Here is a 17,007-nt window from a genome sequence, read left to right as displayed (position 1 = left end):
ACAGTCAAAAGGAAGTTAATTTCATAGTAAGCTTCGTCATTTATTTTATATCTTACTATAAGATTTTCCATATTAAAAATGCTTTCATTGAAACCTATAAATTTAAGAAGGTTCAATATTTTTGATATAAAATCACTGTTGTAACTGCAAGAAAAATGAAAATGTTCATAATCTTCTTTTATACTGCAATGATTACATTTATTATCTGTGAGTATTTCCCATTCTACTAATAAATCATTGCATGGAAGTATATAGTGAATTAATTTCCATCTAAACATTTTCAGTTTATTGTCAGTTAAGTAGTTAAAAATGACGTTGAAACAATTTTCTAGTTTGAAGTAAAGGTTTTTGGCAAACAATTTTTCCCACATTTTCTAAAATTTATAATAATGTTATAAATTTGTTTTGTACTCATTTTAGAATTAATTTCTTTATTAAGCATGATTTTTAGGCTATTTAAAGTTTTATGAATATTAACTTTAGTTTTAGTCGAATTATCTTGATTTATTATGGTAAGCCATTGATTTGGTATTGCTTTTTTAATGCAGGATATCTGCCTGATCCAATCTTGTTTATTTTTTAGTTTAGAAAGTATATATGTTTCTGAAATTTGACCTCTATCATTAATGATATCATTTATGAAAAACAAATTGATTTTTACCCACTCTTCAAAAAATAAACATTTTCCATTTAGTCTGATAAAATTATTTGTATGAGTTTGACTGTCATTCTGGTATATTTCGTCTCTCGATTAAACTTTATTTTACCAAAGTTCCTTCTCGTTCGAACAAGTTATTAACAAATCATATAAGATGTAACGTTCGATAAATAATGATGGAAACTAAAAAAAAACTTCGGTAATCACAAACTACAAAAAAAAAAAGAGTATGTCTCTTTAATCGAGAAATGTCAGATTGAAGCAGCTGTTCAACGGATAAAAGAATGCAAAAACGCTTACAAAAGGTCTTTCATTTGCTTAAAAGATGTCAGTCGAGTATTTTCTGCACATAAAAAGTGTACTAGTATTTTTATATTCATCCACCAATAAATATTGATTTGATTTGTAAATCTCTATCTTTCAAATTTTTTGGATTAAACGTTCCAAATGAAGATAAATTCAAAAAAGCGATTCAAAACACATCATTTTTATTTAATAAATTTTCATGCTTGGATGGAGTTAAAAAATGCGGCCTCTGCCTCCATACTCTTTGCGTAAATCTGTAGCGCTTTGTCCTTGTCTACTTGACCTTTAGCATAGGCGTCATTTACAAAGGCTTCTAGTTTTGTATAGCCAGTATACAATGGACTGAAAGATTTGTTTATCCAATCGGCATATGGACCATAGTGATGCTAAAAAAGATAAATACCAATTAAAATTCATCGCTTAAGAATTGACTTATCACAATCGAACTTTGATACCATATGCAAAATACAAAAAATTATAAGGTAAACCAACTGTTCACAGAAAAAAATAAATCCTGTATTATAAGCATATAAAATATCTAAGAGCTGTCAAAGAGATAAATTACTTCCATCTTGAATGTCATTCGTTATTCTGGGTTTTTTGTCAATAACTTTTAAATTGATCACATGCTTGTTATCATATCGCATTAGTTTCTTTTAAAGTAGGTAGGACACCACCGTGACCTGTAAGCCGGGGGTACACTTTTATAACTGCTTTTCCGTAGGTGAATCTGGCATTGCTTCTGTGTATTACCATAACTCAAGATGACCTCTGTGGATTTGTATAGTTTAAAGCATAGACTTTACATCCATCTATTGGTTTTGTGAAATTGTTATAATAAAATTGCAAAAACTTTTACAAAAATCCTTTTTTTTATTATACCATATTGTTTGTACAACGACTTCAATAATCATTGAAATAATCGGTATAACATTCTATTCTTAATTGATTTCTTTGCAAATTTTGAAACAAGAATTGATGACAATTTGGTGTTAAGTCTCGCTTTCATGGAGTCAAAAGGCGAGACATTGGTACATTACAGTTATTTTTTTAAAAATAAAAAATTCAAGAATTAATTATTTCTCCTCATCACAATTATTTTTGTAAGCAGGACCCAAACTGACAATCATTGGCAACTATGTAAAAAAAAACTATGCTTCTTACAATCAAATACAGTTTCTATTTCAAAAGAAGTCAATAAAAGTATATTTGGTTGACCATAATACTAACTGTTTGCGAATTTATTTCCATTCCTAACCATGGCCATAAACGCTCACATGGAATAGATGATATGACTGTGTAAATCGGTTCCTCATTGAGTGACACGTTTAAATGATGATCAATGTAGCTCTGACATGCAGGTCCTACCACTATAGCTGATGCATTTCGAACATGCCATTTGATTGCCAAACTATCACCAAGACTAGAATAATAAATAAGTGCAATATGTGCATGTATTTAATTACCTTCAGAAAGAACGCTTGCTAGGTAGTTTGAATTGGAAGTAAATGACAATTACCTGTTCAAAGATAATTTTGAACCTGAGGAATACTGTAATATTGCTTTGCCTTTTAACCAAAAAAGTGCTTTTGCTAAATGTAGATGTGGTGTAGACCTACTGATGATTAGAACTAGGAGATGTGAACATATAGTTTTCGAAAACATAATGTGACATATATGTGATGATTTTATTAAAGACGAAGCGCATGTTTTATTAAGATGTTCTCTTTATGACGATTTTAGAAACCATTTATATCATGTTACTGAAACTTTTAAGGGCAATTTTTATTTTTTTAAATGTCAATAAAACATAGTGTTTTTATTCTCAGATGTAAAAATGGTACGTGTGTGTGCTTAAACTTGTTATATATTTTTAGGAAGACGAATAAGTTGTATTTATTGTAAATAGTACTTTATTTCATATTGTGTAATGTAGTATATCTATGAATTTTAATAGTGTCTAATAATTCTGTATAGACTGGCGCTAATTTTATGTAGTATTTATAACAATTGATAAATGTCGATTTTACTTGTTAGATATGACTCTAAAAAACAATGCATTCAATTACATTGTGTGCTGCTTGTGGTGTATGGTCTGCTTATACTTCCATAGCACATGAGATCACCCCCGGTTTTTAATGTGTTCATTTTGCTCAGTCTTAATGTTTCAATGTTCTAATTTTTTTTGCTCCTGTTTCACAAGTAGGGGATGTAGATGTAGAAAAGGATCCTCGAAAGAAAAGTAAAAATAGTTCCATGTCAACATTCCCGAAGGTGGTTTTATCCTCTGTTCTTTAGAATGTCATTGTAGAGTAACAGCTTAATTTGGTTTCTTGTTGTAATTTCATGTGGTGCTAATTGTTACTGAATGAATGTTTGTAATAAATAATTGTTTTCTGATTGGCTAAATACAATTGAGTTAAAGAAAATTTGTCAACATTTGACATAAATCACAAAAATAGATGAGGGGAAAACTAGATATAATTAATAAATTTGACATGGTATTTCACAAAATTACCTTTCAGCATATGAGTTGACCATGAACAATTGTTAAGTAGGCATTTTAATCCAAAGTCGGTTCAAAATGCATATATAAAAAAAACTATGGTCATGCTTATTTATCGAAATATAAAACATTGAGTACCAGCAGGATTATACACATTGTAACTACAGTCCGCCGCTAATCAAATGGTACCTTTTATTTACAATACCATTTTTTTACAATTTCAAATATGACGTCACTTGGCGTTGAGGTTTTAACATATTCGGATGTGTCTATGATTTGTTCATTTTGTCGTGTTATGTAATGTTTCCGGGTGTTTCCTGTAATTAGTTAATATTTCAGTTTTATTATGTATATCTTTTGTATAGTCATTTTATAAAATTTACTGTTTGCAAAAGTATAAATTAATCTAAATAATAGGGATGTTCTGGTACCTAACAGAAAACCCTGGCCCCTTTTTGGCACAACTTTTTTTCACTTTTGGTCCTCGATGCAGTTCAACTTTGTACTTGTTTCGGCTTTTAAACTTTTGTATCTGGGCGTTACTAGTAAGTCTTGTGTGGACAAAATGCACTTCTACCGTATTGAAATTTTAAACTTGTTGCATTTTGTTAGCTATTATTCGTGTGTTTCTTTGTCAATTGTGTTCTCCAATTTATTTTGTTGTAGTCCTGTAATGTTGTGTTTCATTTTAATGTTATAATTCACATGGCCATAAAAGAGGGAGATTTGGCATGCCACAAAACCAGGTTCAACCCACCATTTTTCCTTTAAAAATGTCCTGTACCAAGTCAGGAATATGGCCATTGTTATATTATAGTTCGTTTCTGCGTGTGTTACATTTTAACGTTGTGTTTCCGTTGTGTCGTTTGTTTTCTCTTATTTTTTAATTGTAAATTCACATTACTGTAAAACATGTCACGGTACTTATCTATCCCAAATTCATGTATTTGGTTTTGATGTTATATTTGTTATTCTCATAGGATTTTGTCTAATGCTTAGTCCGTTTTTGTGTGTGTTACATTTTAATGTTGTGTCGGTGTTCTCTTATATTTAATGTGTTTCCCTCAGTTTTAGTTTGTTACCCCGATTTTGATTTTTGTCCATGGATTTATGAGTTGTGAACAGCGGTATACTACTGTTGCCTTTACTTATTACCAAGAGCAAACCACCGGTCAAAACAGACCAACATTAATGAAGTTCACTGATGGATAAAAGAGAAAAAAAAGGATACCTCTTATACAATGTCATCTCGTATTCAAGAAATGTTTAAAGTGTGCCATCACTTTGTCGACTCCACGCCCCTTCGAAAGATTTGGAAACTTCCAAGCAGTATATTGCATCTTGGATAACATATTGACCTTCAAAGTAACAAAGGACACTATGTATTTACTACTTTTAAAAATATAAAATAATGTAATGTAACCTGTCAACTAATATCTTTCATTAAAAGAACATTCATAAATAAAACTCATCATAGATACCAGGACTACAAAAGACTCATCAGTGACGCTCAAACCCAAAAAAAGTTAAAAATGCCAAATAAAGAACGAAGTTGAAGAACATTGAGGACCAAAATTCCTAAAAGTTTTGCCAAATACAGCTAAAGGACATTGTATTTTTTTTTCAATTCTGCTTTTGAAGACAATCTTGTTAATACGTCAGCGAGACATCAATCAAACGTAAAATACAAAATCAAAACATTACAGTAATCATCACGAGGTCAATATCCGATCGTCAACAGACTATGTATTAACAATGGGTCTGAAGCTCTACTTCGGCCCGAGCATGAATAAAGTTAATGATCATTTAAAAGTCGTTAAAAATAATACATGATGTCAGAAACTGAAAAGACACACTCGAAACAATATTGAACAATCAAGATGTTTGCAGTTTCAATTAAATGCAGCACCTTTATACGGAGTGTGTATTTCCCAGTTGATACGACATTCCAGAGTTTCCATTTCCTATCACGATTTTCCGGAAAGAGAATTGCTGCTTACAATGAAGCAGTAATCATCAATTCGAAAATTTAACAGAAGCCATTGAGCACGAGTTTGTTGACAGCTATGGAAGATCTTTTTTTATTCTAAACGGATATGTTCCAATTCTAGTAGCCACTATCCCGTCCTCTGTTCCTTGAATGTGACTAATTCCAATTATACTTATTGCGAGTTTATACTTATATGAGCAACATGTCTGGTGCCATATGTCGAACATTTCCTGAGCACCCAAGATCATACCCGGTTTATGATGGGTGCGTGTTGCTAAAGTCCTTAGTTTTCTTTGTTGTGTTTTGTATTCTGTTGATTGTCTTTTTTGAGGGTTTTCGTTTGAGGCACGGCATTGTCAGTTTGTTTTTAGTTTATGAGTTCTGATACCCCTTTGCTACATTTCACCACTTTCTCAAAAATACCCGTCCTCGTGAAATAAATTGAGTATAAATTGATTAATAACATTAAAGATAAAATTAAAACAAAGAATCCAAAACACAATATTAAACATGATAATGTCAGGATGTTTGCAACTCAACACGACACAGTCAACACCATTTTGAAACTATGTTAATACAATTAATAAATAAAGCGGCCGAACCGTTGCTAGACTACGTGTTTTGAAACACATCAGTTTTCATATTTCAAAATCACTAGAATTGTAAAAATATTTTTTCTCTGTTTTTATTTTTCTAATTGTAGATAATTTTTATCAAATATAGTCGGCACTAGCTACAAGCTATTATCAGGAGAACCGTTAACAATTTACAATGTAATTTGAACGTTATCATAATGTTAACTTTACAGCGTATAGTCTTCCTAAAGCGAACCCTAAATGCATTCATAAAAAGGCCAAAATTTCAACTTCCACAAATAATGCTTATATTTGTGAATGAAGTTTTGACCAATTTATGATATTTTTAATCCTTCCGTTTTAAAACGTTTAGTGATGACAGTATTACATTATACAATCAGTAATTATAGAATAACTAATCGAAGAATTCAAAAAGAGACAAATATTGAACAGATATATCATGTTAAGGAGGGGTATTTCCGAAAAATACCAGTCGAGAGAATGTTAAATTTCACGAGCCGTAAGGCGAGGGAAATTCATTCTCAAGACTGGTATTTTTCTCAAATACCCCTCAATAACATGATATATCTGTTTAATTACACCGAATGTTAATGTACTAAAACGCATTGATGATCGTGACGTTACAAGCGTCCAGTCGGATAGAGTATTTTTTGGCAAATACCACGGCAGAGAGGGTAAAAAAGGCATATCCTTTTAGCAAATACCCCGGCGGCGTTAAAAATGAACGATATTCATTTGATAACAGTAAATTGGTGAAAAATACACTGGCTATTAACCAATCAAAACTCCGGATTCTTACATAAGGTGTAATTATCAACGATATTTCAATTATCAGTGTTGTTCGGTCACGAATTGAATATTTTGCGATATTTGAATTCTTTAATTAGTTATTCTTTTTATTACATTGGCAAATTGCTTTTTGAAAGAAATTAGTGTAAAACATGTAAGGACCTACATATTATTCTACGCATTTACAATTTGTTTTGATCCGTCGTTATCGATGTCTTGACAACGCCATTTTTTGTATGACGTCAGAGAATGGAATAACCACGTTTATTTCACTTGTGAAATTATCGGTTTTTATCTAAATGGCAAATCTATTCAATTTATTGCAACCAATGTAATAATCACCCACTTTAACACGCGTATCGACTAACCGTGGAATTAATACGCAGAAGGAGTTTTAAATATTTTGTACTTATTTTATTAAATAACAATGGCCATTTCCCTGACTTGGTACAGGACATTTTGAGAAAAAATGGTAAGCTAAACCTGATTATGTGGCTAGCCAAACCTCCTGCTTTTATGGCAATGTTAAATATAACATAAAATGGACAACATTACATGACCGGACTACAATACAAATAAATTGGAGAACAGATAGGACAGCGAAACACACGAATTATTGATATCAAACGGTACCAGGTTTATAATTTAATACGTCTGACGCGCGTTTCGCTCACACAGGACTAACCAGTGACGCTCGGATAAAAAAAGATCGAAAGCCAAAAACAAGTTCAAAGTTGGATAGCATTGAGGACCAAAACTTCCAAAAAGTTGTGCATAATACGGCCAAGGTTTTCTGCCTGGGATAAGAACATCCCTATTATTTGGAATAATTCAGACTTTTGCAAACAGTAAATTTATAAAAATGACTATATAAAGATATACATGATAACATCGATGTGGTGACTAACTACGGAATCAAAACCGACTGTCTGTTGAAATATAAATCCTTCCAAACTCAACAAATATGTTGTCGATCAAAAAGTCCAGCATTTTGATAATATCATCTTCAGTATATTTGCTGGTAGATTCAGTGTAGTTCTTCACATAATATTAATCTTTTTTAACCCAAAACAAGAAATTTGTATTTACGATCCCACCCATAAAACGAAGGTTAAATAATGAAAAAATCATGATAAAGCCCCGTTTGTCATGAATTTCAGTTTTAAAAATTGCATTAGTAATTCTAACAAAAAACGAAAAAGCTCACTTTAAATGTTGCAATTAAAGTTGCTTTACGTATGTGTTTGGTTTTTTGTCTCGTTGACATGTTCCCCATTTTCTCTTTTCTATATTACTTACCGAAAGATGTTGGATGTAAAGTGCCATCTCTTACCCCCGTCACAAAAGTGGAATTCAGTGATTTCATTCTAGCGTTTACTGTTTCGCGCCATATCCAGTCAGTCAGGTTTTCTGCTATGTTAGACAACACAATATAGAAAATTTCTATGATATAGATATGCATTGTTGCACGCGACGACGCATACAATCCGAGAGATAATAATATGTATTTGATAGTGTCATTTATTAACAATATTCTTTTCATTTATATATATTAAATAACGGCGCCATGTGTTTGAACAAATTAAAATTTCAATGATGAATATGCGGAGTACATGGATGGAAGTTATCTGGTTATTTTGAAATAAAAAAAAACTAAAGGATCCTCTGATATTTTAAAATTCAGAGCGGGTCTAACTAAAATTATTGGTAAAATATCTGTTAAACGTCAAATCAGTAAACGTCGTTTTGAAAATCAAACTATATGTTATATACTTTATTATTTGATGCCATTGGATAAAACGGAACATCCAGGGGTTTTTTTTGTGTTTATAGCGCTTTAATGGTTGACCTAACTATCATATTTGTCTTATTAGAATCGAAATAATTCATGGTAGTCATACAATTAGATTTGTTTTTATTTAACCATAGTTTGGGCATTATCTTCGTTTTTTACCCATCGCTAACGTTATGGACAAATAATCGAATATAAATGCCCAACCCCTGGTCAGATAAAATCAAATTAACAGCTTTCTAAATCATTGTATTGCAAATCAAATTATTACATTGATATCAAATAAAATCTATATTTCACATTTGTAAAAAAAACACTTTTCTAATCAGGTTTGCGTTCAATATCTCAGCAGCTAGTATTGCCGCTACATGTATGCCTTTGATACCTCTCTATGTTGAACGCTACGCTACGTAGCTTACCTATTAAAATAACGTCATAAGTCATAACCATTCCGACGTCATCTTTGATTCTCTAGAGGCTACGTAGCTGGTATGATATTGAACATACCCTGGATTGCATTCAAAATCGTAGCAGCTACGTAGGATTATATAGATTTTGACTACCGAACGTGAAGTTAGCCATGCCGCTATAAATATCTAGGTAGCCCCAGAAATATATACTAGCTAAAGAAACCAAAATGGCGTCGGAAAAATGATTACTCATGACGTCATTTTGAAAGGATAGCTACTTGGCATATCGTTCAACATAGATAGATGTCTAAATCATAGCAGCTATACTAGTTGCTACGATATTAAACGCTGCTCTGATGTGGTGTTACAATAAGTGTTTTCATGCCTTTTTTTTATATTAAATTTAATTAACAGTCAATGTAATAAAAGAAAAACTAATCAAAAAAATATATAATTGAGGCCAAACAACACTACAGTTCACTCATGCGTTTCTCGATTTGTCTCACTATGTAATGTATGTGTTGTTAGCTCCGAGTTTGATGTGTTTCTACAATTAAATTATTGTATCAGTTATTCTGTAAATTTGATACAATTCTGTATAAGTATATATTTATTTATCAAAGGTACCAGGATCATAATTTAGTACGCCAGATGCGAGTTACGTCTACACAAGACTGATCAGTGACGCTCATATCAAAATATTTATAAAGCCAAAATAAGTAAAAAGTTGAAGAGCATTGAGGATCCAAAATTCCCAAAAGTTGGTAAATCATGCATCTTAGATTATATGTCTGCAAACACAAAACCGTTGTAAAAATCATATTACAGAATCTCGTTTTTTTTTTATATATTACCATAATAGTAATGAAAATAGAGAGTATCAGATTAACGTTATCGACACAGTAACATAAATGCAAAAACAAAAACGAAAACAAATATCATTTTTATTTAAAGTCAATACAAGTTTAACTATCTTCAATAATAGACAGGTTTCAAGCCTACAGGCCAAGCTCTATATCTATGCAAACTGCCAAATGCTGCAAATTGCCAAAGCATTTCTGACGTGTAAACATCAAATACTTAATAATAAACAGTAAATAACGTGGCAACATATAATGAACGTTGATATAATGTGGTAACATCATTGTTCTTAAGTTGCTATAGAACACATAACCAGTTAATAAACACTAAAATGTATTCATTATAAATAAATTACCTGATTTACAAAATCCACCAGGAAAAAAATGCAATATGAACAAAATGTAAATCACTCCTCTCATGGCTGGTTGTGTTTAATAACTGCTCTGCAATTCAAATGTCTAAGCCTTGAACTTTCTCTATCAGGAACTAGAGAGTAAAGTACAAAATAGACTAATCTTAAATAAAGAAATCGGTCAGGAAACATGATATGTACATGTCCTTCAGTGTAGTTCTTGAATTGTTTTCCTATACAAATTCAAAACTAAAGCACAACTTTCATGTTTTTTTTTTTTAGAATGAAATAAACCGTCGATTGAAAACCAATCTAAGATCAGTTTTAGCTGCTCCAAAGTGTTTTCCTTATTTCAAAGATGAAACAATATTTCGAATCTGCTGTCAATTTCTCGAGTTTATCCAATAACTTTGAATAGCAATTGTACAACTATAAAAGTATACACCATTTCAAATGAAAAATATTAAAGAGAAGACAGATTCATTATTGCAGCTGATTTGGAAAAATAAATATTAAACATGGAAACAGCATGATAACTTATATAACTTAAAAATAGAAAATGGGTTGATATCAAGAAACAACTATTATGATTAACAAGAAATTCATGACTTACTATTTAAGAGGATTTTCCTATATTTGCTCGATTAGCAAAAATTTACGTAACGTCGTCATTTTTGCTTTTTCTTCAAGTATTATCGTCTTCTCAGCAAAAAGTATACACTAAGGGTGTGATGGTTGAATACTTTGGTTTTCGATTAAAAATGAATACAGAAGTGCGGCTGTAATGTGAACCCCCTCTCCATTCATATATCAATGCATACAATTTTCAGCATGCTCATATATGGGAGTGGTTCTAAGCACGAAAACACGTACAATCAGATGCAGATTGACCTTACACTGAAACACTTTGTGATACACATTCTCTTCAAGCTCTTCGCCTTACGAATTGTGCCCCTCCTCTTGCCGACTTGTTTCTTTATTTTTTTGGTGCTAACTTCATACAGGAACTTCTTAGGAAGAAAGATAAGAAATTAGCAATATCCTTTAACTCTACTTTCCACTATATAAATGATGTTCCTTCACTGAATAATTCAAATTTTGGTGACTATGTCGAACGCCTCTATCCCATTGAACTAGAGATGAAGGATACAACAGATACAGTTAAGTCGGCTTCATATCTTGACTTACATCTAGAAATTGACAATGAAGGTCGATTAAAAACAAAACTTTACGACAAAAGAGATGATTTCACCTTTCCAATTATGAACTTTACATTTCTAAGTAGCAACATTCCAGGAGCACCTGCATACGGTGTGTATATCTCCCAATTAATACGATATTTCCTAGCTTGCATTTCCTATCATGATGTTCGTGATAGAGGGTTGTTGCTCACAAGGAAGCTATAAAATCAAGAATTTAAAATGGTGAAGTTGAAATCATCTCTTCAAAAATTTACGTGCGCCATCACTAGTTGGTTGACCGTTATGAAATAACCGCTTCATAAATGATATTGGATATGTTCCTTACGTCGTAACTACAGTCCCCTTCCCTTTCATGATAGTTATCAAATGCACCAGGATTATATTTTAGTACGCCAGACGCGCGTTTCGTCCACATTAAGACTCATCAGTGACGTTCACATCAAAATATTTATTTATTTATTTATTTGGCTTTATGAATATTTTGATATGAGCGTCACTGATGAGTCTTATGTAGACGAAACGCTCGTCTGGCGTACTACATTATAATCCTGGTACTTTTGATAACTTTTTACACCACTGGGTCGATGCCACTGCTGGTGGATGTTTCGTCCCCGAGGGTATCACCAGCACAGTAGTCAACACTTCGGTGTTGACATGAATATCAATAATGTGGTCAATTTTATAAATTTTCTGTTTACAAAACTTTGAATTTTTCGAAAAACTAAATATTTTCTTATCCCAGGCATAGATGACCTTAGCCGTATTTGGCACAACTTTTTTGAATTTTGAATTCGCAATGCTCTTCAACTGTGTACATGTTTGGCTTTATATATGTTTTGATATTAGCGTCACTGAAGAGTTTTATGTAGACCAAACGCGCGTCTGGCGTACTAAATTATACTCCTGGTACCTTTGATAACTTTTTACACCACTGGGTCGATGCCACTGCTGGTGGACGTTTCGTCCCCGAGGGTATCGCCAGCCCAGCAGTCAACACTTCGGTGTTGGCATGAATATCAATAATGTGGTCATTTTTATAAATTTCCTGTTTACAAAACTTTGAATTTTTCGAAAAACTGAGGATTTTCTTATCCCAGGCATAGATTACCTTAGCTGTATTTGGCACAACGTTTTTGAATTTTGAATTCGCAATGCTCTTCAACTTTGTACATGTTTGGCTTGATAAATATTTTGATATGAGCGTCACTGAAGAGTCTTATGTAGACGAAACGCGCGTCTGGCGTACTAAATTATAATCCTGGTACCTTTGATAACTTTTCACACCACTGGGTCGATGCCACTGCTGGTGGACGTTATGTCCCAGAGGGTATCACCAGCCCAGTAGTCAACACCTCGGTGTTGACATGAATATCAAAATGTGGTAATTGTTATAAATTTCCTGTTTACAAAACTTTGAATTTTTCGAAAAACTAAGGATTTTCTTATCCCAGGCATAAATTACCTTAGCCGTATTTGGCGCAACTTTTTTGAATTTTGAATTCGCAATGCTCTTCAACTTTGTACATGTTTGGCTTTATAAATATTTTGATATGAGCGTCACTGAAGAGTCTTATGTAGACGAAACGCGCGCCTGGCGTGCTAAATTATAATCCTGGTACCTTTGATAACTTTTTACACCACTGGGTCGATGCCACTGCTGGTGGACGTTTCGTCCCCGAGGGTATCACCAGCCCAGTTGTCATCACTTCGGTGTTCGGTGTTGACATGAATATCAATAATGTTGTCATTTTTATAAATTTCCTGTTTACAAAACTTTGAATTTTTCGAAAAACTAAGGATTTTCTTATCCCATGCATAGATTACCTTAGCCGTATTTGGCACAACGTTTTTGAATTTTGAATTCGCAATGCTCTTCAACTTTGTACATTGAAGAGGCCTCACATTCTCATTAAGAAAAAATTCACACACCTAATTAAATGGGCATTTAAAAAGTCAGAATGTGAATATATATGTTCAAACTCTTTTAGGTCATTTTTTAGTAGCAATAAACAAAAAAACTATGTCAATTGGACATGCTTTGATACTATATATGCCCTTGAATTTTTACTAGATAACATTTTTGTTCGCTTTGGGGATTCCGTATATCGTCAGATTATCGGACTTCCAATGGGGACTAACTGTGCACCACTTATTGCGGACCTGTTTTTGTATTGCTATGAGTTACAATTTATGACAAAAATAAGCAAAGACCCATCGAAACAACATCTGATAAACAAATTTAATAATACTTTTAGATATTTGGATGATATTTTGACTCTCAATAATGACGACTTCAGTATGTATATTAAAGAAATTTATCCTGTTGAACTTACTTTAAATAAAGCTAATACTAACAATGACCACTGCCCTTTCCTCGATCTTGATATCTATATCACTAACGGAAAGCTGAATACTACAATTTATGGTAAAAGAGATGATTTTTCATTTCCTATCGTTAATTATCCATTTTTAGATGGTGATGTTCTCTTGTCACCATCTTACGGTGTTTATATATCTCAACTTGTACGATTCGCTCGTGTATGTAACAATGTTTTAGATTTAAACGAGAGAAATTTATTTATTACTGAAAAATTATTACACCAGGGTTTTCGATATCACAAACTAGTCAAAACATTTACTAAATTTTATCATCGGTATAAGGACATCATTCGTAAATATAGCTCAACATGCAGACTTCTTATACGTTCAGGTATTTCACATCCAATTTTTTATGGTAATATTCTTTATCAAGCACAAAGGTGTCAGTATTCACCTCAAAAACTAACAAAACCTTTGAATAGACTTATTAAGAAGGGATATAGTTACGATACTGTTGTCAGGTCATTAAAGATTGCATATTTTGGCGTTAATATTGATTCACTTATAGGGTCTTTGCATCGGAACTAAACACATTTATTCAAAAATCAGTTGTTGGCATGACACGGGTTATGTTCTTCTCATATATGTTATGATGGTATGATACTAAACCCCTAACGGGAAGGATTGTGCCTGATGTTCATATGATGAAATCATAATCTTTCAGTCAGTTTAATTGAATTCTGGAGCTGGCATGTCAGTTAACTGCTAGTAGTCTGTTGTTATTTATGTATTATTGTCATTTTGTTTATTTTCTTTGGTTACATCTTCTGACATCAGACTCGGACTTCTCTTGAACTAAATTTTAATGTGCGTATTTTTATGCGTTTACTTTTCTACATTGGCTAGAGGTATAGGGGGAGGGTTGATATCTCACAAACATGTTTAACCCCGCCGCATTTTTGCGCCTGTCCCAAGTCAGGAGTCTCTGGCCTTTGTTAGTCTTGTAACATTTTAATTTAATTTCTTGTGTACAATTTGGAAATTAGTATGGCGTTCATTATCACTGAACTAGTATATATTTGTTTAGGGGCCAGTTGAAGGACGCCTCCGGGTGCGGGAATTTCTCGCTACATTAAAGACCTGTTGGTTACCTTCTGCTGTTGTTTTTTTCTATGGTCGGGTTGTTGTCTCTTTGGCACATTCCCCATTTCCATTCTCAATTTTATTATGTAGACGAAACGCGCGTCTGGCGTACTAAATTATAATCCTGGTACCTTTGATAATTTTTTACACCACTGGGTCGATGCCACTGCTGGTGGACGTTTCGTCCCCGAGGGTAACACCAGCCCAGTAGTCAACACTTCGGTGTTGACATGAATATCAATAATGTGGTTATTTTTATAAATTTCCTGTTTACAAAACTTTGCATTTTTCGAAAAACTAAGGATTTTCTTATCCCATGCATAGATTACCTTAGCCGTATTTGGCACAACGTTTTTGAATTTTGAATTCGCAAATGCTCTTCAACTTTGTATTTTTTCCAAATTGTACACAAGAAACTAAAATTAAAATAATACAAGACTAACAAAGGCCAGAAGCTCCTGACTTGGGACAGGCGCAAAAATGCGGCGGGGTTAAACATGTTTGTGAGATCTCAACCCTCCCCCTATACCTCTAGCCAATGTAGAAAAGTAAACGCATAACAATACGCACATTAAAATTCAGTTCAAGAGAAGTCCGAGTCTGATGTCAGAAGATGTAACCAAAGAAAATAAACAAAATGACAATAATACATAAATAACAACAGACTACTAGCAGTTAACTGACATGCCAGTTCCAGACATCAATTAAACTGACTGAAAGATTATGATTTCATCATATGAACATCAGACACAATCCTTCCCGTTAGGGATTTAGTATCATACCATCATTACATATATGAGAAGAACATAACCCGTGTCATGACAACAACTGGTTTTTGAATAAATGTGTTTAGTTCCGATGCAAAGACCCTATAAGTGAATCAATATTAACGCCAAAATATGCAATCTTTAACGACCTGACAACAGTATCGTAACTACATCCCTTCTTAATTAGTCTATTCAAAGGTTTTGTTAGTTTTTGAGGTGAATACTGACACATTTGTGCTTGATAAAGAATATTTCCATAAAAAATTGGATGTGAAATACCTGAACGTATAAGAAGTCTGCATGTTGAGCTATATTTACGAATGATGTCCTTATACCGATGATAAAATTTAGTAAATGTTTTGAATAGTTTGTGATATCGAAAACCCTGGTGTAATAATTTTTCAGTAATACATAGATTTCTCTCATTAAAATCTAAAACATTGTTACATACACGAGCGAATCGTACAAGTTGAGATATATAAACACCGTAAGATGGTGACAGGGAACGTCACCATCTAAAAATGGATAATTAACGATAGGAAATGAAAAATCATCTCTTTTATCATAAATTTTAGTATTCAGCTTTCCGTTAGTGATATAGATATCAAGATCGAGGAAAGGGCAGTGGTCATTGTTAGTATTAGCTTTATTTAAAGTAAGTTCAACAGGATAAATTTCTTTAATATACATACTGAAGTCGTCATTATTGAGAGTCAAAATATCATCCAAATATTTAAAAGTATTATTAAATTTGTTTATCAGATGTTGTTTCGATGGGTCTTTCCTTATGTTTGTCATAAATTGAAACTCATAGCAATACAAAAACAGGTCCGCAATAAGTGGTGCACAGTTAGTCCCCATTGGAAGTCCGATAATCTGACGATATACGGAATCCCCAAAGCGAACAAAAATGTTATCTAGTAAAAATTCAAGGGCATATATAGTATCAAAGCATGTCCAATTGACATAGTTTTTTTTGTTTATTGCTACTAAAAAATGACCTTAAAGAGTTTGAACATATATATTCACATTCTGACTTTTTAAATGCCAATCTAATTAGGTGTGTGAATTTTTTCTTAATGAGAGTGTGAGGCAATGTGGTATACAGGGTAGAAAAATCAAAACTTTGAACAGATTTAAAATCACCAATATAAGCATGCAATTTATCAAGTACTTCCAACGAGTTCTTGACACTCCAAAAGTAATCAATTCCACTATTTTCGAAGGCCTTATTTGAACAATTTATTATCAGGTTTTTAATTGTACTAAGTGTGCTGGCAAGAAGAATAGACAATTTAGAAGGGGAACAATGGCTT

The 17,007-nt window shown here is 32.6% G+C and overlaps 1 protein-coding gene across 2 annotated transcripts; it reads right to left on the bottom strand.

Moving 5' to 3' along the window:
* Positions 1-1,129: 1,129 nt before the first annotated feature.
* LOC143063354 (uncharacterized) lies at positions 1,130-10,422 on the bottom strand. 2 transcript variants are annotated; one of them, XM_076235462.1, is made up of 5 exons: positions 10,264-10,422; positions 8,145-8,258; positions 4,702-4,828; positions 2,195-2,387; positions 1,130-1,350 (listed from the first exon to the last, which is right to left on the bottom strand). In XM_076235462.1, the coding sequence occupies exons 3-5, from the start codon at positions 4,716-4,718 to the stop codon at positions 1,162-1,164; spliced, it is 399 nt and encodes a 132-aa protein (XP_076091577.1). In that variant the 5' UTR covers positions 4,719-4,828; positions 8,145-8,258; positions 10,264-10,422; the 3' UTR covers positions 1,130-1,161. The 2 variants fall into 2 exon arrangements, with proteins under 2 accessions (XP_076091577.1, XP_076091576.1); XM_076235461.1 differs by having other exon boundaries at positions 8,145-8,255; positions 10,264-10,403.
* Positions 10,423-17,007: the final 6,585 nt, after the last annotated feature.

This window comes from Mytilus galloprovincialis, chromosome 2 (genome assembly GCF_965363235.1).
Source record: "Mytilus galloprovincialis chromosome 2, xbMytGall1.hap1.1, whole genome shotgun sequence".
NCBI classification, from domain to species: Eukaryota; Metazoa; Mollusca; class Bivalvia; order Mytilida; family Mytilidae; genus Mytilus; species Mytilus galloprovincialis.
The sequence above is the reverse complement of the archived record's forward strand: the minus strand, read 5'-3'. Positions and strand labels throughout refer to the sequence as shown.